Source organism: Vicia villosa, linkage group LG2 (genome assembly GCF_029867415.1).
Source record: "Vicia villosa cultivar HV-30 ecotype Madison, WI linkage group LG2, Vvil1.0, whole genome shotgun sequence".
Classification (NCBI taxonomy): Eukaryota; Viridiplantae; Streptophyta; class Magnoliopsida; order Fabales; family Fabaceae; genus Vicia; species Vicia villosa.
In genome coordinates, this window is record NC_081181.1 from 203535860 (window position 1) to 203553413 (window position 17554).

Below are 17554 nucleotides of genomic sequence, written 5' to 3' on the forward strand. Positions count from 1 at the left end.
GAAAACCCATTTCGACAATAATTATATTGTATGTATTTAATAATGATATAAGTACTTTTAATAATATTCTATTCTCTATTCGTGGATATGGATGAAAACCGCCCACGTTGCTGCATAAGAAAATCGAAAACGTAAAAATAATAATATTGTCTGTATTTAATAATGATGCTAGAACTTTTATAAACGTGTGATAAGAAACATAAATCCACCATATTTAATAATTTTATATTCCACGTTCACTCCATGTAGTATGCTTATAGTTTCTATATAAAGACGTGAAAGAAACATGTTCTTCACATCCTACAAAACACAAGAAAGCAAAACACTCAAAATATGGCAGAAGTATATTCATCTTACATACTATCCACAGAAAATCGTCCCAACTTCTCTACCTTTGTGGAAGTTGATAAAATTCCCATCATCGACCTCTCACAAACTAGCCAAGAAAATCTCATTTCAGAGATTCGCAAGGCGTGTGAAGAATGGGGATTTTTTCATGTAATCAATCATGGAGTTTCCTCTGATCTTATCAATAAGGTTGCTAACGAGACCAAAAATTTTTTTGGTCTAAGTATGGAGGAAAAAAAGAAACTGAAAAGAGATGCTATTAATGCAACAGGATATCATGATGCCGAGCATACTAATCTGACCAGAGACTGGAAAGAGGTTTATGATTGTCTTATTTATGATGGAATACAAGTCCCTTGTACTGATGATCCAAATGACTCAGACCTGTGGACTCTAACAAATCACTGGCCTCAATCCCTTCCACATTTTAGGTACTGTTACTTAAGTGATTTAAACAATATTAATAAATATATATATATATATATATATATATATATATATATATATATATATATATATATATATATATATATATATATATATATATATATATATATATAATTAATTAAATTTTAATGGTACTAACTTGTAAAAAAAATTAAACAATGATGACATAAAATCAAGCTTGACATAGTTTCTAAATGAATGCAATATAAAACCATCATTATGTTTTTTTCATAGGGAAACTATGAAGGAATATGGTGGAGAAGTAGAAAAACTATCTTTCAAGTTGTTGGAGTTAATTTCATTGAGCTTAGGCTTAGCTGGTGACAAATTCTTTGACTGCCACAACAATCAACTAAGCCTTGTGAGGCTCAATTACTATCCTCCATGCCCTTTCCCTGATATGGCACTTGGAATCGGTCCTCACAAGGATCCTTGCGTCTTGACTATTCTTGCACAAGATGATACTGGAGGTTTACAAGTTAAGAAAAATTCAGTTGGGGGTTGGGTTAATATTAAACCGGTTCCTGGTGCATTGGTTGTCAATCTGGGTGATGTTTTTCAGGTGCGATGTTACTATAATAACAGTTTTAATATTGGCAAACCATGTCATCGACTTTTCCAAGCTGTCATGTTATAAGTTTAATACTAAAATAATTATATATAAATCATAAATTTTAAATTAAAAGAAAAATTAATTAACGATATTTTATTCATTTATTCAATTGTTTCAATATTAATGTTGAGAGTTTTGCAGGTTTGGAGCAATGACAAGTATGACAGTGCAGTACACAGGGCTGTAGTAAGCTCAGAGAAAGAAAGATATTCTTATCCATTCTTCTTTTTTCCAGGTCACCATGTTATGGTGCAGCCTGCCGAAGAGCTTGTGAGTGAGAAAAATCCTGCAAAATACAAACCATACAACTTTGGCAAATATTACGCTAATAGAACCCACCATGATTTCAACAAAGAAGAGGTTGCCGGTAAAGAAATTTATGACTTCAAGACTTCGGATTAGCTATTAAAAAATTATATGGCTCTTGATTTGGATTGTCTGTTGTTTTTCATATCCTAAGTCTCTTCAAAGACCAAATAAATTGAGTTTGTTTTCATTAATGTATGTATTCTACTATGACAGTTGATAAGAACTGTCTTGGAACTGTCGGAATGTGTGGAAGGGGACAGTTTTTATGAAATTGTCGTAACTTGTGTGTCGCAAAATAAAGAATTTCTTGTTGTGGAACTTGTCCTCTAATTTAAATAAATGTTTGATCCTTCTTTATTTTCAATGAATATGAATTGGTTGTTTGTTTGTTGTTTTAGATTTATTTTTAAATGTCATATTACTTAGATAGAACCAACCGGTTGAACCTCGAACTGTAGTTTAATCAGGCTCGATTTGGACCAACAGACCATTAGATCTATACAATCGGGATAAAACCATTTTATCCACAAAAAACCAAAATAATTGCTGAACCGGGATCGGTTTTGCTGAACTAGACGGCTTAAATTTTTTTTTTATATATATTTTACTTCCCTTATTTTGTTTGTTTAGATTAAAAAATTAATTATAACAAATTTTTAAAATTGTATAGATGAAAGATTAAAAATAAAATTGAAAGACATGAAATAATGTAAATGCAAATAGAAAAGGAAGAAATGATGTAATGATTGTGGATATGGGATAGCTTGATTGTGGTCTTGAAAGAAATGAGAAAAAATTATGTTGGCTTTGAATTAAATAATTAGGATAAATATACAAATTTGCATCCTTAATTAGTTTTTTATTTGTTATTGGGTCTTACATTATATTCTTTTAATTTTGTAAGCTTGTTTATTAATATTATATTTGTTTGGGAATTTTATTTTATAAATTATGATATAAATTAATTTTATTAAGATGTTTAATAATATATTTATTTAATTTTTTAATTTAAATTTAATATGTGGTTCAATCACGGTTTAATCGGTTGAACTGATTGAACTTTGACCCGCATGTTTTGCCGATTTATTCTTCAGTCCAGTACCTTATTTTTCCTCTCACACGAATCCAGCACTTGTGACTTCATCTACAAGACTTAGTAGCACTATAAATAGGTGTTGAACCTTATTTTTTTCAGGCATCCAAGCTTAGTACAGTTTAAGCCATAAATTTACATTTTAAAAGCTTAATTCTTCACATTAGAGAGTAATTGCATTTTTGTTATTATTGAGTTTGAAGCACTTTACTTTGTAGCTTTTAATCTTTCAAGCTTAATACAACTTAGGTCATAAATTTACATTCTAAAAACTTAATTCCAACACATTAGTTATTGTGTTGTTGTTGTCTTTGAGTTTGGAGCACTTTAATTTGTAGCTTTTAATCTTTTTGCCATTTACATTCCATTCAAGTTATTTCTGTTGTACCAGATTCAAGTCTCTGTTTGGAGCATGTTCTTATTATATTCAACATTATTTATATTTTATTTGTTTTGTCTATTTTACTTTGCACGCTTATTTTCTTTCCTTACTTTAATCTCGCAACTTAATTTATTTTTATTGCATATTATTTATTTCAATTGAATCGTTTAATATGTTTAATTTCATATTTCTATCGAAAGCTCCATTCTTTACCATGAGTATGTCCAGCTAATTTGTTAGTGCTGGAATGTGAGGATCGTCGATTCGATTGTACTCTGTCTGTTGTTTCTTTAGAATTACTGTTGGGGGCTGTTTTGGTTTTAATTCAATTTTTCTGAACTTAATATGATCAGTTACTACGTGAGTATAGCCGTGAACACGTCGGGTAAGATCAAAAGTCGTCTGATACTTAAGAATAAAATTGGTTTGTTTTTTGTTAATAAATACCGTGAGAGCACTTTATTAATAATTGGAGAGTTTAATATTTTTCGAAAGTGATTTTAAAACTATTTGCGGACGCGTTTATAGGTTTAGGATCTGATTATCCCAGTGAAAGCAGGAAACCCTTTTAAGTTAAATTTTCCAATTCAAAATTAGTTTCAACTGAGTAAAGGAAGTTGATTTATTGCTTGGTGACGGGTTGTCCGTTAGCCCCTACAGTTGACTGGTGCTAAGCGGTTGACTTGGTTTTCGATTAGTTTTCGATTGTGGCGATTTTTTGCTACTGTTCTGATGAGATGTGGAGTTATTAAGTTGAGTTGTCTCCCAATATACTCTACCCATGATAACGCCTCTTGTTAGAACAAGATTGAGAATCTATGTTCAGAATCTGGTTTTGATGATAACGAACATATATTTTGAGAGTAAAATTTTTATTACTAATGGTGTTTTCTAGTGTGCAGACATTATGCTATAAGCCTTGTACAGGACTTATCATAAGAAGAGTACATCGACTACATCAGAAAGAATGTCAGAAGCTTCGAAGGAAATGAACAAAAATCAGGAACAAGAAGCCTTGTAAACTCAGAAGATCACACATATATATACAATCAGAAGTTCAGAAGTTACAAGCTGTGGAACTACAACGCAGTGACTTACAAAAGATAAACAGCAACAGAGTCACATGTCAATCAGAAGATAACCTTCAGCCCAGCAAGCAAAATCAAATAAAATACGGAGGATCAGTAATAAGAAGAAACCCGTTACAAACATCATCATTAGCTAAAAGGCTACAACAACTAAAAGGAACAACTCCTAAGAATGATTGAGGAAGCAACCTACATGCAGCACATTGAAGAAAACAAATGCATGGTGAAAACACGTCTACATTTATTACGCTTTTCGAAGATCAAGATAACAAACATATTCGACAGCTATAAAAAGAGGTAAGATCTCTTTTGAAAGGTATGTTCTTCCTTGGAAGTTAAGATGCTTAAGAAGAAGATCAAAGGAAAATATCAAAGAAGCAACCCTCAATAAGAACGGATGTTCTTAATCTGCTTAAGAAGAATATCAAAGGAAGATATCAAAAAAGAAATCCTCAATAAGAACTGATGTTCTTAATCTGCTTAAGAATAAGATCAAAGAAAGATATCAAAGAAGCAATCCTCAATAAGAACTGATGTTCTTAATCTGCTTAAGAAGAAGATCAAAGGAAGATATCAAAGAAGTAATCCTCAATAAGAACTGATGTTCTTAATCTGCTTAAGAAAAAGATCAAAGGAAGATATCAAAGAAGCAACCTTCAAAAAGAACTGATATTCTCAATCTACTTAACAGAAGAAGTGAAGACGAAGAACTACTTAAAGAAACATTCAACATATGGAGCTGAAGCTCTCACTCTGCTTACCATCAAGAAGCAAAGATCTAGTTCGAAAGATACAAACAAGTAGATTTAAAATATTATCCACTCACTCATAATGATTACTTGTCATTGTATCGCATAGTATGTACTTACAGTAAGAGACAATCTGCTTAACTAAGAAGCACACTTGTAATCTCTAGAAGATTGATGAACAATATATCTCGCTGAGATCAGTGAACGATTTATCATCTGTAGTTAGTCACAACAGGAAGCTATGCAGGGAGTTAGTCACAACATGTTGTTGTGCAGGTACTAGATTGATGAATGTTATATCCAGAAGGGATCACTGAACGGTTCAATCATCTAGGGGTAAGTCACAGTAGGTAGACTGTGCATGGTGCCTGAGTCAATGGACGTTATATCTCGTGGAGATCACTGAACGGGTCATTGTCTAGATGGTTAGTCACAGCAGTTGGTTGTGCAGGTTGTGAGTCACGACGGAGGATTGTAAAGATGTAATCATGATTTGGTTATAGTGGATTAAGACCTCTGTTAAGAGGCAAATCACCTAAAGAAGGTGGACTGGAGGTAGCCTTAGTTAGAAGGTGAACCAGGATAAAAATAAATGTGTCTTTTACTTTCTGCACATGTCATTTTAACTTAGAACTTCCAGCTTCAGTCTGCAGAACTGTACTGAGCAAGTCAGAAGTTCTGATGACACACAGAAGTTAAAATGAACATCTCATTGGGTATGTAGTTCTATACTTCATGCTTCCGCAACATCAAAGCATAATCCAATAGATGATTAAACAAATGAAAGAGAAGACGTTAAATAAAAAAGAAAGGAAAATTTAAATTGATAAAGAACACAATTCAATCTCTCCTTTTCTTGTGTTTTTCTCCACCTTCACCTCTGTCTAGGAGGGAAATATCTCTCAATTAAAACATACAATGAATAATAGATACCAAAAGTCTATTACACTTTTCACAATATTAAAAAAACATGCAAGTAAAACATACAAAATAGATGTGTTAAATATGTAGAAGAATCATTCATCTCATGTGCGAATGACGAAAGCATGCTTAAACTACCAGATTTTTATAAAAAAATTAGATAACACAGAAGTTTACAAATATCCGAACTATTTACATTTTATTAGAATTTTTTGAAATTCTGATAAACACTTATACCAGATTTTTTAAAATGGTGAAAACCCATATAGAGTTTTTTAAAATCCGATAAAAACGTAAAAAGAAATTACTTGTATCAGTAAAAATTATACTGAATTTTTTAAATGTACTAACGGAGTTTTAGTTTTTTATTGGCTCTTTCAGAGTTAATCTTTTTAGATAAATGTTAAATGTTAATTTAAGATGAGGTAAATAATGGGAAGGATATTTTTGTTAATATGAAAAATTAGGATTGTCTGCCTCTCAAGTATAAGAAAAAGGGTGGCATGATTAATTTTTTGAGATAATATTTAACATATAAAGTAGGGAATTGCTTCCTCATCCTAGTGAATACCCAAAATTATCACTAGAATCCGGAAATTCATCTTCGAACACACCTCAAACACACGTAACGTGTTTGTTTTTGAGTCACACCTCAATTATTTGACTGAATTTAATCCGAAAATGCATCTCCGTATATGTTACAGAAGTGTATTTCTAGAAACTACTAAACCAGAAACATATACAGAAATGAAACAGATGCAAAAATAGAGATAAATTAGCATTAATAACATAAAAAATGAAATATTACATAGATAGTTGTTAACATAAATCGAACATTACATTTCAACATCAAGATGGATGTTTCAACATCTTCATAATATCTCCTATCGATCGCGCAATCATCGCATCCAGCTCAATCAAACCTTTTGTTTCATAAGTGTTAAATGTATTACACATAACCTTTAAATCTACATCCGTCTTCAGCTCAAAGTTATTGAACTGAATCTTTCCTTCATTGTCAATTGAGGGTGAACGGTACTTAAGCTTCACAATTCTTCGATTGTTTGAGTATTGTAGGAGCATCTCCAATATGGATTTCATATCTTCAAAAGTGTTGTACTAAGTGAACTTAAAAGCAAATGGAGGCTCCACACTAGTGAAGTTGACAAATGTGTCATGCCAATTGATGTTCATTCTTGTGTAAAGTGATTTTGTAAAAAATATGAGATGAGATACTCATATTTATGTAAGTTCTTAACCAATATGGACCTTCGAAATTCAATTAAGTACTAGGGGAAATTCCAGAAATGCATTTCTAGAACTACCATATCCTAATCTTACGAAAATGCATTTCTGGAACCACCCAACACATAATCAATTTCAGAAACAGGGTTTGTTTTAGAATGGAAATAGAGAAATATTTTGAAAACTAAAACATATATTGAAATCTTTGAAAATGTATATGTTTGACATCATTAATGTTAAGACAAGATTACATACAAAACATGTCTAATTATATAAATGCATTGTTGAATAAAAACTAAAATGAATCAAAACATGTGTCACCATTTAAATCTATATACATGAGTGGTTCTACCTTTGACTTTTGTTTACTTGTTTCTCTTTCAATCTTGGCCAACTTGGTGAGTTATTGCATCTTATCCAAAAAATGATCCGGTCAAGTTTCAGCTTCCCTTGTTGAATGAGTTGTTCACTCTGGTGATGTCGGTGGTATTGGACATCCCGATTTTAAATAAACTTGAACAAGGTGTCACATTTTTGAAAGTTACTCAATACACATAATATGATCATTTGTATTTTGAGGTGGGTTAGTGTGTTGTGGAAAAATGTTTCCGAAAAACCGTGTCTTGTCACATGAATACACAATCTTTCGTATGCACTTGCTATAAGAGGACTTATTTCAGGGAACAAATCCATTTTTTCTCCGGTGTCGGTCCACTAATGCAAGGAACAAGAAATTCATGAATTGTATCAAAATTTTCTTTTTCTTGTAAAATCCTGTGTATGATTATTTATGGTCCTTCAACTCTTTTTTGATAAGTTGTTGTCGTGCAAATCCATTGGAACATATGATCACGAAACTCAAAATGTTGTCCATATGTAAATTGGTTGTCAATATCTACCTCATCATATCAACACGGTTCGCATCCGTAGACACAATAGGTTTGAAAAAATATCAGGTGTATCATATCTAATGCAAACAATAACCAAATAATATTAAAAAACATATTGAAATGAACACTAAATTATTTTGGAAATGCACTTCAGTAAGGATTTATCTAAAATCTGAAAATGCATTTTCAGACACAACGTAACTTCTTCAACTTAGAAACCAAATTAGTGTAAGCAATAAGGAATGAAATAAATGTTCTTTATCTAAAATTTTAGCTTTTTTTGTCCTTTTGATATGATGAACACAATAATGAAGTTTTGGAGTGCAAATTTTCGATGAAGAATGGAAGAATTTTTTGTAAATGTTTTAAGACAAAATGGTATTTGATCATTAGAAAGAAGAGCATGCATAATTTTGTTTTATTAACATGCAAAGGTGATCTGTTTATAATTCTCACTTAAAAATGCAGAAATACATTTTTAAAATTGTCACTTAGTTGTTAAATTGAAAATACATTGCTAGAATGATTACGAAAATGCCTAAATTTTTTTAAAAAAATTGGAATGAGACTAAGTTGGGGCGTGTTTTGATAAGACTAGATGTGCGTCCAAAAATACATTTTCAGAATCAGATGGACATTTTCAAATTTTTACATAAATTTTTCCACCACTTAGAATGGGATTAGCAATTCCCTCCAAGAGAAAAGAAGAACTCACATCAAACAACTTAATTAACGGGTACAATATTAGGGTACAATATTAGTTTGACAGCTTGAAATCTAAAACTTGGTAGAAAAAGAAACATTAGACAATTCAACATTCATTGGAAAAAGTTCTTTCCACCCTTATATGGGCATACCACACTTTTGAAAATCGAATTTATCCTTCATATGTCCGAAGATGCATCTCCAAACACACATAAAATGCATGCTAAAATACATAGAAAGATGCATCTCCAGACCAAATTAAAATATAACAAAAATTTCTCAACAATGTCATCTTAAATTTATGTGAAAAATGTATATCCGAAAATATATCTCTGAACCCTAGGAACATTTGAGACTTTTCATGTGGTGTGGAATAAAGCGTAAGGGTGGAAAAGACAATCCCTCTTATAAATATCTACAATATAAGAAAGATTGATGGTCTGGAAATTCCAATTTTGCCCTGCTGTCTCCCAAATGCTCCACGTGGATAGCTTTATCAAGCTTCCCTTCAATTTGCTTATGCCATATCCTCCATGTCTTCTAACTTTCGTTCCTCTTTTTTAATTTTGAAATTCAAATTTTGAATCTTGCTTCTTTAGCTTTTAGGGTTTCAAGTTTTCTTCTTTCTATATCCACTCTGTGTACTGTTCTTTCTCTTCTTCCAATCAAAAATCTACAATATAAGAAAGCAATATAAGAAAGATTGATGGTCTGGAAATTCCAATTTTGCCCTGCTGTCTCCCAAATGCTCCACGTGGATAGCTTTATCAAGCTTCCCTTCAATTTGCTTATGCCATATCCTCCATGTCTTCTAACTTTCGTTCCTCTTTTTTAATTTTGAAATTCAAATTTTGAATCTTGCTTCTTTAGCTTTTAGGGTTTCAAGTTTTCTTCTTTCTATATCCACTCTGTGTACTGTTCTTTCTCTTCTTCCAATCAAAAATCTCCAAATTAATTTTCTCTTTTCTCTTTTACGAACCTTTTCTCGAAACTTCTCCTGATTCTTCGTTTTTTCTCTTTTACTCATGTTTGTTCATTTTTGTTATTGAGTTTCGAATTGCTTCGATTTTGATTTAGTATTTGTTGTTTCAGGTTGGTGATGTTGGCTCACACGGAAGAGGGAAGATTCGTCGGTGGTGGTGAGATTTACGGGTTTGGTTGACATCAGTGTTTATCTTCCTCGCAAACTTGTGGCGGTCTTTTTCTTCCTCACAAACTTAATCATCTTCTTTACAAGGTTTGTGATGTCAGATATGTACTTTTGTTCTCATTTTTTGTTTATATTAATTGATATTTTATTTGTGCAGATTTTAGGGTTCCTTCCTCTTTCACATTTGACCCACCAGGTGTTCGATAAAATTCTGCATTGAACGTAGAGAAACTACTTTGACACAAAATGGTTTATGTGTGACTTTCCCATTTAGGTTTTGTTATTAACTTATTCTCTTTTATTTGATCTGTTTAGGTTTTGAAATTTGGGAACAAACAACAACTATATATGCATGGTGATCATGTGATTTTTAATGTTGAAGAAAGTTGGCAAATGGCTAAGTTTTATAGCAACAAGGTACTCTTGATGCTTTTTTATTTTCTTGGGCAACTTTCATGATAGTTCTTGCTTTAGTTTAAACCAGATTTTCTTAAAATTCATAATAAGTTAAATAACCATGAAGTTAATAACCATGAGGTTGGATTGAATCACAATATTTTTTATGTTTGAATATTTGATTTCCCCCCTTTTTCTTTGGGCAGGGACATACGGCTGGTCTTTTCAATTTGGGAAATACCCGTTATATGAACTCAACATTGTAATGCCTTTATTCTGGTCCAGTTTTCAAGTGTGGGATACCTGGATCGGTGTTTGTCTCTCTTTTCTCATGCTTTTTATTTTCAACAGGATCCTTACAAAGGCATATTAAGGGGTGAGAACTCTAATGCCGATAATTTCTTCTGATTTTCAAGAAATTCTAAGTTGAATGAAATTTGTTTATGGATATTGTTTTATGATTTCACCGTTTTTGTTGATTTGATGATTTGAAAATATTGATGTTGGCTTTGAATGGTTTGTTATTCCAGCGTGTGTGGAGCAACCGTAACATTGTAAACAACGTCGTGGATTGATGAAGAAGCACAACAGCTTTCTTATTGACAAAAGCATTTAGCTAACATTGTGCCTCTGGATTATTGGCCTTGACAAGAGTGGGAAGCCGAAGAGTCATCCATATATCAGCCGGTTTTATGATGTTCTTATCTGTATTTGGTATGATAGACTAGAATCTCCGCACTATTTCATGATTTTACAATTTGTGCAACTTGATGCTTTTATTATCTTTACTTAATAATATCTCATGCTGCGTAATTTCGCTTTGAATCAGGAAAATTTGGGGTCGTTTTTGCTTCTATACCTTTGCCAATCATAGCAACGTTATATTGTATATTTTTCGGTTACGTCTGTAAGTTATCTCGAATGAATTGTTTATGTCGTTAAGATTTACAGTTATATGATTGTAAGCATATAAAACTTGACATTTAATAAGGATTTATATAACTTGGGAATGTGCAGCTTCAGCTGGTCTTTGTTTTCTCCAATTCTGCAACCTCAACAGTTTCTGAACCAAATTTGTGTTAGGCTTCTCATTGTTCCTTATGTGTAGGTTTTGAAAAGAGAAATTCATATCAACGAGCTTCAGTGGTAAGCGTATTGCATGTTCAAGACACTCGCGTGCTGCACAAAGAGGTAATTTTCCCACTTGGTTATTCTTTGCGACTTTGACTTATTGTTTGAAAAGTCCAATCTCAATAAATGTAGGGAGTCATCCATAGAGAAATCATGCTATGGTTGTGGCTGTTTCTACTGCGGCGGCAGCTGATGCTGCAGTGGCTGCTGCACAGGTTGCTGTTGTTGTGATCCGTTTGACTTCTGGTACGAACGAGAGTTATAGAAGTATTGAAGATGCTGCTGCTGTTAAAATTCAATGCCTCTATCAATCACACTTATTAAGAAGTTAGTTTTATGGGTAATGATTTCCTTATTTCATAATTGGATTGTTGTTATAGTATTTGGCTTTGTCAGTTTAACAATCCATATGCTTTAAACCTAATGTTTGGCACTCCTAGCATTAGGTTTGAATGATAGTTTTGAAACCAATAGAATAATGATTTGTTCCTCAGATTTGTGAGGTTCGGTGAGTCATTTGTCTTGCACTTTATATTTTCCACTTCATATTATTTGAACCTGATTATTAGTAACTATTATCTTCTTTAGTGTGTGTTAGTAAATTTCGCCTACTATCAAATATCAAGCCCGAAAATGGTTCGGTCAGTGTATCACTTCTGACTGAACACCGACGGAAAGTGTATCACTCTCAACCGCATTGGCGAACCTTAACCCTTCCTACTGCTAAGTTATTATATCAAACCTTTGATATCTTCATTGATATTTTTTTCTGAATTTTTGAGAATTTGATGTTTCAGGGATGAGAGATTTCGAAGGAGGAGAAGTATGAGGAGTCATCATATCATACTTTCTACAATTCTCGGTTAGGCAACGCAATTGCAGACTAAATAAAACGGCCATAGATGTCTCCGTAAAGACATCACAACCACAATTGCAACATCTGAATTATTACATTTGTACTAATAATACTTTTGCTTTGTTTGCTTCAGTCATTCGGTCCAAGAATTCAGAGTTTCTGATCCGTGAGAAGGTCGGTAAGAGTTCAAGTTGTAGCCAAACATACAACGATCGAGTTAACAGGACGAGTTAGGCCAGGTTTGCTGTAAGAAGTTTTATGTATTCTCACTGACCTCAAATGCAACGTCGTAGCGGCCGAAGTTTGGACTAACAATTCAAGAATGTCAGTAGTTTACATCACCGACGACGCGGCAGGATTATCGATAGACAATCATGACCGCCATGCCAAAATTAACCATCTCCTACTAAATGTCTTGATAGTGCTTAGACCAAAATATTAGAAGCCTCAAACATTCTTTGACAGTCATCTCCAACTAATGCTTCTGGTGAGGGTACTGAAACAAAAAATCAATGACTCCTCCTCCATCATAGGGATGTTAGAAGAGTCTGAATATGAATTGACGCATTTGTGGTGATCATGGAGAATGAATATCACGGGCATGCTATTAAGCTTAGGTAACATCCTTCCTCCTCCTCATCAACGAAAACCATCTATAGCTCATCCTTCCTCCCGTATGGACCGACTAATACACTGGTAGTATATCATTACACTTGATATTTTGCACTTGCACCTTTTCCAGGCATCATAATATGTTTTTGAAGGACAAAATGTAGCCTTAATTTTTTGTAACCGTATAACTCTATTTATACTGATAGTACTATGACAATATACGGACTCATATTATCTGCTTCATGTGAACTACAAATAGATAATGACTTTATGTGGTAGGGTTTCTTCCTAACTTAATACTATGTCGTATTCCTTAATAAGAGACCTGTAAGAGTAACTAAGAGTAACTACTTTTTAATGTTTACTAAGATGTTTAAAATATGGCTTAGTGTCAAAATAACATCATGTTTTCTTATAGTTTCAACTTTTCAAGAGATGCACACAATAAATTTCATGGATGAAGATAGCACCAATTGATTTACTTCACAATAAATTTGGTTTTATGTATATCAAAAAGTATATGGGCTGCTTGATGTTATGCTTATTATTGTCCAAGGATCAATGGACCTGTTGTGCATCTGGTATGTTTGTGGACTGTTATGACAGTTTTAGAAACTGATATGGGACTTTCTTTGGATAGACACTACTTGCAGGTATGGTTTTGGTTTACACAGTTTATGTATTTGGCTTGTATGGTTTATAGGGCTGGTATGTAGTTTGTTGGATTGCTTTGTGGTACCTTATAATAACAAACACTCCTACACCCTCTTATTCGAAAGAGATTTTATTGCAATGTCTTTAGCTTCGAAAGACTAAAATGAAGCACAAGTTTAAGTTGCATTCCTGCCATATCAGCTCGGGTCGACTTAGCCGTGGCGTTTTGGTTTTGTGGAATGAAAGTCGCATTTTCTATTAATCCATTCTATTAGTTATTTATATTTTGATTTGGAACACTTTCAGGTCTGGCTATTGATGAAGTTTGAAATTTCAAGACTTTCAAAGTGCTTTTATAGAGTTATTTGTGTCGCCTGTTGAGATTTCGAATTGCTACTGAGATAGCCATTGGACTCCTTTTCCTTCACCTGACTAAACCTGAATCGATAGTGCACTGTAACTTGAAACCTGTAAACATTTTGCTTGACGGAAACTATGTGAGCAATATTGGTGATGCTGGTTTGTCAAGGATTGTTCCTCCTTCTGTCCAAGACAGTCACTTAGTATCGCATGAATTCTACAATTTCTACAAATCAAGTAAATCATTTGATTTCGTTAGTTATATAATAATAATATAACATTGACAATATCAAATTAATATTGATACTTGGTTTCTGTATTTTTTGTAGAAACCGTAGTAAGGTAACTACTAATATCTTCATGAACCACATCTCCAAACATAGGCAAGTTACGACTATCGATGGCACGTTTACTCATATTCGCATTGGCGAGTTTGATCATGCGGGTAATTGTTCTGATTTTAACCATAGTTCTACATCTTTGACCCATGGATGATTTGAGAGGATGGAACCATCTAATACAGTGAGAGTTGTTGATTTGAGTGTTGTTTCGGATTCGGGTTATCGTAATTCGGGTGTTCGTGTAAAGGCTTCAAGGCTTCAAGTACAGTCTACATGTTTGTGAAATTGTCTTTCAAATGAAAATACTATTAAATTATAGGCAAACAGTTCATATGATGTTCTGCTTCCATTTCTATAAGGTTTTTGACCCACCTTGCTGCTGGTCTCAAGGTATATATTTATATCATAACCTTGGATTCGTTTGTGAGTGGTTAGTATTGGCTCAATCATATATATAGTTTAAATGTTTAAAAAGGTGTTTGCTTCAATTTCCTTTTAAACTGAATGTTGTTACTTCCTTGCTTTTTAGAATAGAACTTTGCATCTTTTACCTCTCTCCTGAAATATTACATTGCCAGTTGGGAATCCACCTACACTGAAAGTATTACTTTACATCTTTTTGTTTCTGTGCTTGTCTTTCTTGGAACTTCAGGGTTTTTGGGAATCCACCTACACTGTTCACTAATTGTTTGATAGTTTTACATTGCCAATTGCCTAATATCAAGTTCAAGGAGTTGTTTTTGATCTTCCAGATGACATTGCTAAAGATTTACTTGAGAAGGACATACCATATGTAAATACAATTTCCAAAGCCGCTAAGGTAAATTAAAATTAAAAACGGTTACTAATATTTTAATTTGTTAGTGTGAATTGCATGTGTCATAATAGTGTTCTTCCCAACCAAAATATCCTTATTTGGCATCAATTAGTCACATTACTGATTATATTAAAATGTGTTACATTTGGTACTTTGTATTCAGTTACCTCCTTTATAAGATGATGGACCTCCAAGTAATTTCTACGGGATATTTTCTGATAGAGAACGAAGTAACCGAAGAGGTTCTTGGGATGGTATAGGTTTTAGATCCTCACGGTGATGGGGTGGAGGCGAAGCTCTAATGATGACTTTTGTGACTCAAGGAGGGGTGGCAGAGACGATACTTTGGTGAATTAAGGAGGGGTGGTAGAAGTAGTTTAAATCTGGCAACAGTTGGTCCAAACGAGAAAGAAGCATCCCGAATGATTGGCTAATTGGAGGCAAACAATCAAGCAGGTCTCTATCATCACCAAACAGGTTATAATAAATAATAATAATAATAATGATTCTTTTTATTGTTGTCTGTAATTTCTCTACCAATTTAAGCCACTTAATGAGCCTTATCTGCTTGATATCAAGTTCATGTTTAACCGGTCTGAATTTTAAAATGCATTGCAGAAGCTTTGGAGGGGTATTATCTATGCTTAATTTTATTGGAGGAAATGTTATGCTTCATTATCTGTTCTTTTTTTACCTTTTAACAATGTATAACTGATCTGTTATCTATGCTTGATTTTAACTTTTGTCGATTTTCTTATTTTCTAAGTTCTTTAACATACTTTAACTCTTTCCATTAATCATGAAGTAATGTGCACATTCCATAAATAATTCAAGTTTGTATTAAACTGATTGTTTAATCTTTAAAAAATTGTAGCCCATTTGCATATCCTGAAAGCTAGGCAAATATGCTCGCCTCTCAAATAGAAGTGAAAATACTCTAAGAGTGAGAGCAACTGCTTTTTGCAAAAAAATGCAGTATTAAAGGTAATATTGTGATCATTGATCAATATATGGGTTGAGGAGGTGCTTTACAACTGAAATTGAATTTTTTCAGTTTACTTCTTATTTATCTTTTTCCTTTTATTTTTGTTTGATTTGAAGCTTGCCATTAACTCCTATGTTTGGTTGAACTTGAAAGATGGTCTTCTATCCCTGCCTCAAATTTTGGAACTGTGAACTCTCATTCAACTTCTGGCTGGATCGAAGATCATTGAAGTAGACAACAATGTTCGAGAATTTTAGGCCCTTTTGTAAGTGTACAACTTCTTTCAAGTCCCCAACCCATGTCAGTAATTCCATTTGGTCTTACAATTGTGATTATGACACTATATCATTTTCTAAATCAAAACTCTGTAATCTGACTGCATTTGTGACAGAGATCCATGTTATTGGCCCGAACGAAGAACTTTCAGGTGAATTTTGCAAGTTTAGTTTACACTTTTAAGAATGTTGTAGAGCCACACCTTTCTTTTCTAATCCATAATTTAATATATGTTGATGTGAACTGTTTTAACTAAATATTGACGATTGTGTTATTTTGCCATAAAACTTATGGCCATCTCAAGAATGACCTGGTTGGACTTCAAGGAGAAACAATGGTGCCAAGAGATGCTAAGCTAGAGCAAGAAGGGATGCTTGAAGATGTATTTGGAATCACAAGAAACTCATTAAAGGACACAAATGTTTCTTCCATGAGATACTGATCCCTCACCCTCAATTAACATGCACATATTGCCTTTAATCAAGATGAATGCTCATGATGATGACAATTCTTCAGCATGTAAAACTGATGTTACGCCTTGAACTCCTGAAAAGGCTGTTGGGATTTCTTTTCTTCCCTATATAATATGTTGTGAATGTTATATTCGTTTATTTTTATAGGTTGTTGTTATGTTACAAATGAGTGAGTGGAATGAGTGAAAGAATGTTTTTGTTGCCTATTTTTAGTCGTGGATGGTTTTCTTTCAATTCACTGTCAATTGTTTCATAACGTGCTATCCCATTGTTGGCTTAATAACTTATTCATTATCCATAGTAAAAATATATTTCTCATACCTTGAAATGTGTAAGTACACTTAAATTTAAATAAGTTTTTATAATATCTTATAAATACAATTAATATTTTTAATTATGTGATATAAAACAATATTTTTAAGGCTTTGTTAATTTTTATTATTTTTTGTCTTGGATGGATGATTTATTAGTCATAACATGCTTAATCTCCCTTTTCATAAAAAAATAATTATATTGTTTTAATAAATATATAATATTTTATTTTTTTTGTTATTCTATTTATCTATATATAAATATAACTTATTATAAAGGAAATCTAATTTTACTATTTTTAACATGGGTCTATGGTTTGAGGTATATAAAGTGTACAATTGATTAAAATATTGATTATTAACGGGACAAAGTTATTGATCAAAATAATTTTTTTATTAATT

At 32.7% G+C, this 17554-nt stretch overlaps 1 protein-coding gene and 1 long non-coding RNA gene across 6 annotated transcripts; both read left to right on the plus strand.

Annotated features, from left to right (window-relative positions):
• The first annotated feature begins 286 nt into the window (after positions 1-286).
• On the plus strand, positions 287-2010 carry LOC131647991 (flavonol synthase/flavanone 3-hydroxylase-like). Its single transcript, XM_058917795.1, has 3 exons — positions 287-779; positions 1030-1357; positions 1550-2010. The coding sequence occupies exons 1-3, from the start codon at positions 334-336 to the stop codon at positions 1808-1810; spliced, it is 1035 nt and encodes a 344-aa protein (XP_058773778.1). The 5' UTR covers positions 287-333; the 3' UTR covers positions 1811-2010.
• A 7521-nt stretch (positions 2011-9531) lies between these two features.
• LOC131653653 (uncharacterized) lies at positions 9532-17259 on the plus strand. 5 transcript variants are annotated; one of them, XR_009299126.1, is made up of 19 exons: positions 9532-9702; positions 9883-10027; positions 10098-10162; positions 10256-10357; positions 10543-10712; positions 10867-11050; positions 11166-11243; positions 11445-11527; positions 11600-11807; positions 12265-12329; positions 12457-12940; positions 13896-14186; positions 14279-14680; positions 15043-15110; positions 15271-15563; positions 15982-16091; positions 16209-16357; positions 16484-16519; positions 16673-17259. It is a non-coding gene; the product is annotated as an uncharacterized LOC131653653 (long non-coding RNA). The 5 variants fall into 5 exon arrangements; XR_009299122.1 differs by having other exon boundaries at positions 9533-9702; positions 15271-15584; XR_009299125.1 differs by having other exon boundaries at positions 9533-9702; positions 15271-15584; positions 16246-16357.
• The last annotated feature ends 295 nt before the right edge of the window (positions 17260-17554 follow it).

What these genes read in the sequence shown, in the direction of transcription:
- LOC131647991 (XM_058917795.1), top strand. Translation starts at nt 334, where the DNA reads ATGGCAGAAGTATATTCATCTTACATACTATCCACAGAAAATCGTCCC. An exon ending in CAATCCCTTCCACATTTTAG is followed by an intron (nt 780 to 1,029) that starts GTACTGTTACTT and finishes TTTTTTTCATAG; the next exon opens with GGAAACTATGAAGGAATATG. An exon ending in ATCTGGGTGATGTTTTTCAG is followed by an intron (nt 1,358 to 1,549) that starts GTGCGATGTTAC and finishes AGAGTTTTGCAG; the next exon opens with GTTTGGAGCAATGACAAGTA.